The 12,150-nt window shown below is 41.6% G+C and overlaps 1 protein-coding gene across 3 annotated transcripts in view; it reads left to right on the top strand.

Moving 5' to 3' along the window:
• Positions 1-12,150, top strand: part of MIDEAS (mitotic deacetylase associated SANT domain protein) — a 117,328-nt gene that overhangs the window by 81,695 nt on the left and 23,483 nt on the right. For all 3 annotated transcript variants that reach the window (XM_069730758.1, XM_069730764.1, XM_069730774.1), the window contains exons 2-3: positions 4,706-6,112; positions 11,576-11,854. In XM_069730758.1, coding sequence (XP_069586859.1) covers positions 4,847-6,112; positions 11,576-11,854 — 1,545 coding nt within the window. In that variant the 5' untranslated portion in view covers positions 4,706-4,846. The remainder of the gene's footprint in view (positions 1-4,705; positions 6,113-11,575; positions 11,855-12,150) is intronic.

Below are 12,150 nucleotides of genomic sequence, written 5' to 3'. Positions count from 1 at the left end.
AAGATTAGGGCTCTGGAATCCAGGAGCTGCAAAGCTCCAACTTGAACTTAGTGGGGGCACTTGGCTATTTCCGACATGTCCCACAGATGATGAGTGCACCTTTGCTCCATTCGAGACTACTCTGGAGCCTATTTTCCAGGTTCCAAGGCTCCAGTTATCGCCTATCCTATGTTTGGGGAATAATTTAAAGGGTTTGTCCAGGCTTAGAACTCACGTTTGCAGTCACTCTGTGCAGTGTATGTGCTGTTTAAATTTGCTAGGGTCCGGTGGTTGTGTGTCTGTAATTATGAGATTTGCATACTTCTGGCCACATTCCGACTAGACTACGCACATCTAGTCAGCATGTATGCAAATTGCATACTTGCAGTCTTGCTCCTGTCTGCTCCCAACACTGGAGGATTATGACACCGCTCAAACTGTACAATGTGAGGATTCACAAGTCACATAGAGTGCAGACTTGATCCTCAAGCCTGGAAGAAAAAAAAAGTTTAATGTTTTGGAAATAGCCTTTTGAGGTGGCCATATATATGTGCTTTTCACAAAATTCAAATATCATCAAAAAGTTAATTTATTTCAGTTCTTCAATGCAAAAAGTGAAACTCGTATATATTACAAACAGAGTGATCTATTTCAAGTGTTTATTTCTGTTAATGTTGATGATTATGGCTTACAGCCAATGAAAACCCAAAACTCATTATCTCACTAAATTAGAATATTTTATAACACCAGCTAGCTTGAAAAATGATTTTACAATCCAAAATGTTGGTCTACTGAAATATATGTTCAGTAAATGCACTCAATATTTGCTCGGGGCTCCTCTTGCATCAATTACTGCATCAGTGCGGTGTGGCATGGAGGCGATGAGCCCGTGGTACTGCTGAGGTGTTATGGAAGCCCAGGTTGCTTTGATAGCAGCCTTCAGCTAATCTTTATTGATGGGTCTGGTGTCTCTCATCTTCCTCTTTTCAATACCCCATAGATTCCCCGAGGTTAAGGTCAGGCGAGTTTGCTGGCCAATCATGCACAGTGATACTGTTGTTTGTAAACCAGGTATTGGTACTTTTGGCAGTGTGGACAGGTGCCAAGTCCTGCTGGAGAATGACATTTCCATCTCCAAAAAGCTTGATGACAGAGGGAAGCATGAAGTGCTCTAAAATTTCCTGTTAGATGGCTGCGCTTGACTTTGTTCTTGATAAAACAGTGGACCTACACCAGCAGATGACATGGCTCCCCAAACCATCACTGATTGTGGAAACTTCACACTAGACCTCAAGCAGCTTGGATTGTGGCCTGTCCACTCTTCCTCCAGACTCTGGGACCTTGATTTCCAAATTAAATGCAAAATTTACTTTCATCTGAAAACAACACCTTGGACCACTGAGGAACAGTCCTGTTCTTTTTCTCTTTGGCCAGGCTTCTGGCATTGTCTATTGGTCATGAATGGCTTTTTCTTAACAATCCTTTCAAGGCTGCGGTTATCCCAGTTGCTTGTGCACCATTTTCTACCACACTTTTTCCTTCCACTCAACTTTCCATTAATATGCTTGGATACAGCACTATGTGAACAGCCAGCTTCTTTACCAATGACCTTTTGTGGCTTACCCCCCTTGTGTAGTGTGTCAATGACTGCCTTCTGGACATCTGTCAAGCCAGCAGTCTTCCCCATGATTGTGGAGCCTACTTAAACAGACTAAGGGACCTTTTAAATGCTTAGGAAGCCTTCGCAGGTGTTTTTTTGTTAATTATTCTAATTTACTTAGATAATGGCTTTTGGGTTTTCATTGGCTGTAAGAATATATGAGATTCACTTTTTGTATTGAAGAACTGAAATTATCTTTTTGATCTTTTATTTTTGTGAGAAGCGCTTGTACATTATACAGATGTTTAATGTGTCAAAGTGGTTCCTAACTAAATTAAAGATTGTGAAGGTTGATTTCAACATGCCCAATCCTTTGCTACAAGGTGATAAAGCCGCCTTTAAAGGTGGTAGCAGTGCACTACTCCCCCCTATTTTATTGAGAGCACTTGCACCCTCTATGCCGTCAACTCCTCTACCTCTGTATTGCTCTAACACATGGGCATATAGTAGCTTTGGTCATGGCTCGCTCCAGTGGAAATCTTGTTGTGAAGAGTCATCAGAGTAACCAATCATATGTCAATTACGGTAAGTAAACAAATCCTAAATATTACTTTTTCATGTGATGCAAAGACAAAATGGTGGTGATGAGGCGTAGTGCAGTTTTTTTTTTATTAACGGTTAGTGAGATTTAGTCTGTTTCCTCTAGCAAACCGGTTTCATTTTTATTTCATTCTTTTAATATCTGCTCAGTTAGCGCCACCCACTTTGCATTCATCTTGGTTATGGAAGATGATTTAAATGTAACTTAATATGTTTAATGGGCAGTCTTATGGAGGCTGCTATAAAACTTTGGTCTTTTCAATATCTCGAGGGCGATTTAGCAAATATTTGATTTGTTATTTGTGCGGGGAAAGCAGATCTGGTAATATATTATTCAAGACCATAATTGAAACTGGACACCCCACAATAAGCTGAGAAAGGAGAAGGAATCTTGTTACAGCTGATGTCAGCAGAGCGATGGTGTCCCTGTATGGGAGGGCAGAATATTGCAGAGCTGAACGTGCTCCGCGACCTTTCCCAGCTGTACATTTTAGGTATAATGCAAGAATCTATAGGAATATTTCATGTCTTAATTGATTTACCGTAATTTGGTTAAAGGGAATCCTGAACATTACATTAGCCTGGCAAACACTTTAATAATAGTCAGTTCTCGAATATTAAAAAGACTTTCAAGGTGCACAAAGCAGTGTAAAGCCAGAAATGAAGAAACTTCATCATTTACTTGCTGTGAAACTTCTGCTTTTTCCTGTGCTCTCACATGTAGCAATGTGACCGTTCAGCTCCTTACTTCATGCTATGTCCAAAGCACAGAGTACAGAGATTTCCTTCTGTGCTTTGAAATGACTGCAAAGGTGGTGAAGCTGTTCAAAGCACAGGCAGGAAATCTCTATACTATGTGCTTTGAACATCTCAGCCTCCCCCTCTGCAGTGTTTTGAATGGTGATGTGGAGGTGTGGGGGTTGGCCTGTGATCTTTTTGAAGTTTATATTGAATGGGGAAGTGTACAGAAGAAAGAAAAATGTAGAGGCAGCATGTAGACTCCACACAGAAGTAATCTTATCTAATTGGGACTTTGGCCAGATAGATGGTGCTGGGCGTTCCAGAATTCTAGATTACATTCTAATACACAAATACATTATATGGCTCATTGCTCCCATACAGTGCACTGAGCTTGTATGTTAACATTATGGACTGCAGAAGAGTCTCAGGATAGCACATACTAGGTGTAGTGAGGGGAATGCTTCAATGGAAAAACTGTGTAGAGCTTTATCCATCCTGAGACTCGAGTCTCAGGATGGTGCTCTGTAGTAAGAGTGGGCATGTTGGAGCGGTGGGACAAATACAGCTCCGCATCTTGGGAAATGTAGTGTAGAGGCACAGAAGGCAAGCTGGCTGGAAGTTCAGGATATAAAATATAACCGACTACAAGGATGACTGCATGGGGCTGAATTGGAGGTAAATAAAATAAAGGTAACGATGGGTTGGTTACCCATTGCGGAGATTCACAGAATATATGTGTGTGTGTGTGTGTGTGTGTGTGTGTGTGTGTGTGTAATATATTTATTACTATTAGATTTTTTTTTTCTTTGTGCCCTCATTACATTTATTTTGGAGTCATGTTCCACTGTAGGCAATCTCATTTGTTACTATGAAATCCTAGCTATAAGCATATTACAGGTCCCTGTGCTGGGACCTTTAGTGATCAACATGGTGGTGGGAACCTGGCAATCCAGTGTTTTTAATTTTCTTGAGGCGCTATCAATGGGTGAACGAAGCATTACAATGTACCTATTGACATTAATGTGCTGTCCATGGAAGGCAGTGCTAAGTTTTCAGAGAGAGATATAGTGTCCAGAAAGACCATTGTAGGAAGTAATTGAAAAATTCAGTAGGGTATTTGACAATGGGGGTTTGATTTTCAAACCTCTTAATGCTGATGTTCCCTCTCTATTTTTCAACAATGTGTAATATTTAAATTGCTTTTTTCCCAATGGCTAAATGTTTGGTAATAGTAAAAGATTTTATATAATATGCACAAAAAATACTCTTCTGAATACATTTTTCCCTGTTAATCTTATTTATTATTGGATTGGCATTCACCTTCTTGCTATACTCAAAGGCATTAATTCAGTAAAGGTTGAGCTTCCTGCAATACAAAGTTCTGATTCTAGGTCACTGATCTATCACCTGTGGCTCTCGAGCTGTAGGAAAACTACAACAGCCACCATGCCCTGAACCGCCTTTGGCTAGGAGCTCTAGTTTTGTAACCAGTGGAGGATCCCAGTTTGTAGAGGCCTGATCTAGTCTTAACACCTATACTGGACAGTTTATGGGTTTCATGTCTTGGAATGAATGGACTGGCTGTGGGTTTCTTGACTGAGCCTGTTGACTTGGGGTTACGAGACCCACGACTGGTCCAAACATTGCAGTCTGTGCTTGGAACGTGAATGTTGAAAGTGTAAAACCAACCTCCTATATTGTACATTTTTTATTTAGGTGTTACTGATATTTGTGCAGCATATGAATAGATTACATTTTGATTCATTAAGTTTTTCTGTTCTGCAGATAAAGTTTGTCGGGATGGGTGATGAAGCCGAGTAGATCACGTGATAGAAGATCTACGCAATCAAAAGTTACAAAAACTTTTTTTATTTTTTATTTAATGACTTTGGAGAAATCTTGTGATTTGCATGTATTTTGATTACCATGAGTCAGCAGCCTCAGCAGAAGGCTTCAAATAAAAGGACCGGGAAAAGAATAACTTTTTTTAATGAATCTCAAGGCCAGCCTGTGAATACTTATTCTGCTCCATCTAACAATATGCTGAATGCTGTCATGTACACTCAAGAGAGACCAGACGGCATAAGAATTAACCAGCAGCAAGTTCCTGGAAAGTGGAATGTGGGTGATCAGAACGAGGCCGCGTGGGCAGCTCAGCAAACAAATATGTGGCAGCGAAATGCAGCGGGTTATGCTATGCAAATGGTGCCATCCTATTACAACCATCATGAGCCTATCAAGAGAAGCCAAGACAAGGGAGTAGGAGTGTCCCAGATGGATATCTATGGAGATGCTCTACAGCAGATGATGTCTCAAAAGACACAGTTGGAGCAGCATCAGCTAGCTCGGCAGCAGGCCCATTTAAACTCCATTTTGCAAGCTCAGCAACAGCAACAACAGCAGCAGCAACAACAACAACAACAGCATCATCATCAAAATCAGCATCTTGCTTTGCAGTCATTCCAAACGGCATTTGGACATCAGGGTCAAAAAACTTCTTTGCCAAACTTATTTCACGTTTTTCCAGATGCTCAATCCAATGCTGCATATGCCGCTCAGCAGAAACAACAAACGGCTCTTCCTAAAATGCAACTTTTTGAGAGTTTTTACCCATCGCAGCAGCAACAGGCCGCATACAGTATGCAGCAGGGTGTTTCACTAAGCCAACATGCAGCTTCCCAGCAGAAGATACCTGTGATGAGCCAACTACAACGTGTTTCCACGTCGGAGGAATATATGAAAGCTCTTGCAGAGCAGAGCCAGCAGTCTGTACTGCCCAAAGCTCAAATACCATTGCCACGTCGGTCCCGAAGACTTTCCAAAGAAGGACCAGAACCTTTACCTCCCACTGCGGCTGGTCAGTCAAATATCCCTTATCCACACCACCAGTACGAGCAAGGCGTGCATCAGATAGCTGCCCAAGACAGGTACAAACAGCTCATGTCAAGAGATGTACATGAAATCCAGCATGGCACCCGGCATGACATAGAAAATGCATCCCTACCTCATAATGGTAAACCAAGAGAGGTCCCGACAGCGGAGCAAAACCCCACGGGGCCAGTACAGCCCACGGGAGCAGGAGCTGTGACCGTGATCCAATCAACCCGGCGAAGGCGCCGCATATCGCAAGAAGCCAATTTATTTACCTTAGCCCAAAAAGCAGCAGAAATGCCAAATCTTGAGAACACTAAGGTAAGTAGACTACAAATGGATATCTATAAATAATAATCTCATTAAGTGCCTGTATACCAATCCCATCACTATAAACATGACATTTTTTTTTACCTGGTATAAATGCCACTGTTCTCCTGAATCCGGCATTCGATTTATTTTGTTCCTGTGCCTCTTCGTTCCTGAGATCTGGCCTCTTTTCCCCTGTATATTAATATAATCTTTTTAGCCAATTGGGCAGAGTCCCCATAATGGGAGTTTAAGAACCACTCCCACTTTCATAAAGAAAAATAGATTTATCTACATGGAAGAGGAGGCCATATCTTGGGAACAGAAAGGCGCAGGAACAAAAGAAAAACCGCACCGGATTCGGGAGAGCAGCAGCATTTACATGACATAAAGATGACCTGCCATTTGCCATATGTTTTTTAAGATAAATATTAGATTGGATAAACTCTAACTTTATTTAAGTAAATAAGGCAGCACACTGTAGCGCTGAAACATGCAAATATGAAACAAGAAAATTGAACTGCATTACTGCACTAGAAATGTGAAAAATGAGAGCGTTTAGCGCATAAAAATGGCCAATTTTATGTATACCTGGTAGCCCCTTTACGGCATCTCTCTTATACCAGGTACTACGCTTGCCTTACCTCGCTGAGAATAAACGTCTCCATCTGAATGGGTACATGTGAAACCTCTTCTTAGACTAAAATTCTCTCTCTCTGTGGAGGGGTATTGGACCTGCTGTAATTAAAACACCTGTGGCTAGGAGGCGGAGTGCACGATCAGAAGGCTAGAGAATACATTTCAAAAACCTGACCGGCACATCCACACCTAGACTCAGTGTGAACAAAATAAACTCTAACTTTATGTCCATGGTTTTATACCGGTGTTTGGGTCATAGTTGCATTAATGCACTAAACATACTGTTTGAGCACAATTTGGCTATTGAGTGTATACAAAATTACCATGACAATAAAACCACTGTTGGGTAAAGTGAATAACATTGATTGTATTGTAACATTGACTTTTGTTAAGCTAAAAGTGATCTGTCAATTCTCAAAGTTAATGTGCTTGGCTAGATGACTGGGTCAGATCATATGCAGCTACCTCACAGATTAAAGAAAATACCTTTCACAATTCTCCCTTTCGATGGATGTTGCAAATCTGTGCTTGGTGCCTCCTCTTTCCTTGCATTATCCTGCCATCCTGCATTGATGGATGTGGATGATGTCTCCTACATAGTGTTATCCACCCAGCTCTGAAAACCTTGAGCTGGTGCAGTTGAAGCACAGACTTAATCTGACACCCTTTGTTCTCCTCCGAGGGAGACAATGACCCAGGAGTGAAGTCGGCGCATGCGCATTACTGCACTCCCCAGGTCAGAGCTAAGCGCAACTGCGTCTCTTTGTGCTTCTACGTCATCCACTCATCGCTGCAAGCCTCGAGCCACTGCAGTTGAAGCACAGACCTGCGTTGGCGTGCTTCATTCTACCCTGTGGCATCCTGTACAGCGCATGCGCCAGCTTCACTTCTTGGTCATTGGTTTCCTCTGAGCAGAACCAAGCATGCTAACGCAGGTCTGTGCTTCAACTGCAGTGGCTCGAGGCTTGCAGCGATGAGTGGATGACGTAGGAGACGTCATCCACATCTACCAAAGCGGGAAGGCATCTATTGTGGGGAGAGTTGTGGTGAGGGAGGAGGCACCGAGCACAGACCAGTGATGCCCGTCGGATAAGCCTCAACGATTAGCATACGGGATAATTGTTTTGGAGAGAGCTGGGGGCTTACACATGTTGCAGAAGTGATGTGCAAGATGGCTTCAAGGTGGTGCTTATAGTTTTATATGGGGTGAAACCCAGTGTCTGGCTCCTTTTTTAAAGATCATGTAGAGTCTTTGCTTTCATGGTTCAGTGGCACAATGGAAACTTGTATAATGATCAGTCAGGACATTAAAATCGCCTAGAATTGTGCAAGTCCAGAGTTAATTTCTGCCCTTGCTTCTGTTCTTGGGATCACAGCAAGAATGGCAGGCTCGGCTCTAGGGTCCACAGCCGCCAGTACTGACAGCATCCAAAAATATCTCCATGAAGCTGGTGAGCGGGAGCATTGCTGTCATTACATTGCTCGGTGTCTTAGAATGTGAGACTGAATTTCTTTCTGGCTATAAATAGTGGCAGCAATGAAACTTCAGGGTGGTGTGGAACACGTGAAAGGGATGTGAAGGAAGCGCTCACACGTTTCTGGCTCTTTTCCGAAAAGGAAGAATAATGCACCTGATACAGCAATCTGACATTTCACCTGGGTTCAGCGAGAGATTTTGTACAGCTGTGGTGACCACTGAAATGCCATTTATTTATCAGAAGAGTCCAGGTTTGCTGGCATCAATCAACTTTTGAAAAGAAGATAAACCGCAATAAAGGGACATTTTCAGGCTTTGACATTGATGACCTCACTGGAGCATTGCGGCCTCTCGAATTACCTCATCGGTTGGTGGTAATAGGAATTGAGCCACCGCTCATCTGATATTGAAGAGAGGCCAACAGTATCAAAGTCCTGGAAACCCCCTTTTTAAAGGGAAAAGAGTTACATATATACGTATGAAAGCAAAAAAACTAAATTGCTATGGAGAACTTGAGGTTTATCTTCTTTTTTTGAAATTCCTGAAAGGATAATGTATATTGTATTGTGCCAAAAATTTTAGGCAGGTGTGGAAAGACTTCGGCAAAGTAAAAATGCTTTCCAAGTGTTAATAGTTTTTCTTTTATTTGTATTAACAAAATAACAATGAACAAAAGAGAAATCTAAATCGCATTAATATTTATTGACCACCTTCTGCCTGCACAACATCATCAATTCTTCTAGGTACTTGCACACCGTTATGAACGAACTCTGCAGGGAGATTGCTCCAAACATCTTGGAGAAGTAACCACAGATCTTCTTTGGATGTCACTTGTGCAAATCCTTCATCATCATCATCATCATGTTTGTCTGGGATTACATGATGAAATAGATCGTGATGATGATGATCATCATCAGGGCTCTGTGGGTCCAGATCATCACTTCCAGGACTCCTTGTTCTTCTTACGCTGAAGATGGTGCTTAATGACATTGGCTGTGCTGCTGCAGAATAAAATTGGAGCCAAGCCAATCAAACATCTCCTTCATGGATAAGTATCTGCCTATATTTCTCAGCATTGAGGACATCATTAATCCTGACCGAATCTCCAACTCCATGTGCTGAAGTGTAGCCACAAACTTGCAGGACCCTCCACTGTGCTGCACTATCATCCGCAGACCCTCATTATTGTGTCACTGTGCAAATAAATTGCCTTCTGTCTCAAATATTTCACATTTTGACTTCTCAATCCAGAGCACCTGCTGCCAGTTTTCTGTACCCCAGTTCTTATAATTTCATGCATTGTTGAGTCGACTGGCTTTGAGGCCATGTAGACAGTACGGCTTTTGGCTGCAATTTTTCCTTGAAAACCACATCTGGCTAGATTTCTCTGGACAGTAGATGAGTATACCTGGATCCCGCTAGTTAAAGCCAGGTCTGAGTTGATGGCACTGCTGAACATCTTACAGTTTTGAAGGAAAGTAGCATGGCGTCTTTCATCTGCTGCACCAGGTTTACTTTGCTGACCACGGCATCTACGCTTCTTGCTGTTGCCCATTTGTTGGTGTCCTCAATGCTTAGATATACAGGCAGATACTTATCTATCATGCAATGGCAGTAGGGAGGCGACCGAATGGTTCCAAATTTATTCTGCAGCAGGACAATGACCATAAACATACAGCCAATGTCATGAAGAACCATCTTCAGCGTAAAGAAGGAGTCCTGGAAGTGATGATACGGTCTCTCAGAACCCTGATCTCATGATCATCCAGTCTGTCTGGTATTACATGAAGAGACCGAGGGATTTGCTGTTTTGAGTTAGTTTTCCCTTTTTTATTAAATTCACTTTGCATTTTAGTAATTGATAAAAAATAAATTAACACTTCTATTTTTTTTTTTTAAACATTTTTGCTTTACAACATTGTTTCTACCCCTGCCTAGAAGTTTTGCTGCATTTTTGTGGTTTTTATATTAGAACTACTTATGTCGACAAAGCGGCTAATATTTGGCTACAAAATAACCAGTGTTCAGAGAAACAGAACAATTGTGAAAAGTGGATTTTCCAAATGCATCAAGGGCCTTGCAATCATGTGATCAAGCGGAGCACATCGACTACCAATCCTCCTTATTAACTGTGCAGACATTGATGGCGGCACCCCAACAGCCGATCAGCCCACGTTGTTTTTTTTTTGTGTTGTGTATAATATATATTATATCCTAATACAGTATATCCATCCTAGAAGAGGAATAAATACAGGTTGTCTAATTTTACAGTTTAGGAATTTCTTTTTTCCTAAGGCAGTTTGTAAAGAAACACTTGAAAGATGGGTGTCTTTATTTATTTGTATATTGACATTGACCAGGTATAGCCATGTTGAACCAGTGGATATGGAATAAAATCCTTATGGTTGTGACCCTGTAAAGATGATTTATTCATTAGTTGTTCAACCATCTATACATATAATTGTCTAAGGGTACTGTTTGTCTGTAACTTCCATCTGTCTGTTTGTCTGTAACGGAAATCCCGCGCCGCCGGCCGCGACCAATCAGTGATTTTGGGGCAGGATTTAAACACTGCTTCACTTTTTACTATTGATGCTGCATATGCAGCATCAATAGTAAAAACATATAACGTTAAAAATAATATATAACGATTTTAATTTTTTTTTTAATTCTCACCGTCCGCCGCTGTCTGCGCCAGCCTTTCCCGCTCCTCACGACGCTCCGGTCCCAAGAATGCATTGCGGCAATGACTCGAGATCATGTGGCTGTCTCACGAGACCGCTACATGATAACTGGTTATTGCCGCAAGGCATTACTGGGAACGGAGCATCACTAAAGGCCTCGGCTGGATCCAGGGGCCGACAGAAGGTGAGTATAGAACTATTGTTTATTTTAATTGTTTTTTTTAACATCTAGAATACCCGATGCGTTAGAATCGTTGCCACCATCTAGTGGTTTATATTTATGATCATCGTCGGATCATTTCACACTTGCATTCCAGATGACAAGTGGATTGTCCATTGCTGAGAACATCATATTTGAATCTTTAGTATAAATGGGGCTGCAAGTGTACCATGGATGGTCCGCCTCTTGCAAGTGCACTGATTCTGTATCTAGTGCCACTGCCATGGACTTGATTGACAACCGTCCTGTGCCACTATGTCAATGCCTCCAGCTCTGCTGTCCATTCCTAATGCTCCTGATTGGTTCTTTTTTTAAAGGTCTGGTATTTCTGATACTTTTCTAGTTAACATGTGACTCTGCTCTAGTGTTATCTGTCCTTTGTTTTAAGTACAAAATATATTTTACGATGGCTATGGAATAAAAGTTTGAATTTGATTTGATTTTTCATATTTCAGGATAATGAAAATTTAAGAGAGAAGAATGAGACTTTGAAAAGCAATGTAGAAATTACGAGTGCATCATCTCCTAAGAAGTCCCGAGGAGAGGGAGACTTGAGACCCCTGATTATGCCGGTATCTGTACCGGTGAAAATGGTTACTGGACAAGAAAAGAGAGATGATGAAAGGACTCAGAGGGCAGTACTAGCTGAAAGGCTGCCATTTACATCAATGCCAACTGTTATAGTGACCCGACACAGGGTTGGTCCTGCAAGTGTCTTAGAACCTGCCATACAGGTAAGCCCAGATGTGTTGACCTTCTTTATTAGCCAGAGTCCCTGTGCTGGACAGTTTCTGTTAATAAATTCAATATATGGCAATGAGTCTGAGTTTGGGTCTTTAGACCAGTGACCAGTCTGTATATCACCGTCTGTCTTCTGTCTGTCAATGTCGAAAGTATGAAGTCAGCCTAAGGCCTTATGCTCATTGCCATATTAGACATTTGAAAACTTTATGGCTTGCTCCATTTTATTCCCAGGGATAAATATGGTGCCTCACATGGTGCGCCTATAGATCCATCATATAAATCCACA

The sequence above is a fragment of the Ranitomeya imitator genome, chromosome 1, assembly GCF_032444005.1.
Source record: "Ranitomeya imitator isolate aRanImi1 chromosome 1, aRanImi1.pri, whole genome shotgun sequence".
NCBI classification, from domain to species: Eukaryota; Metazoa; Chordata; class Amphibia; order Anura; family Dendrobatidae; genus Ranitomeya; species Ranitomeya imitator.
The sequence above is the reverse complement of the archived record's forward strand: the minus strand, read 5'-3'. Positions and strand labels throughout refer to the sequence as shown.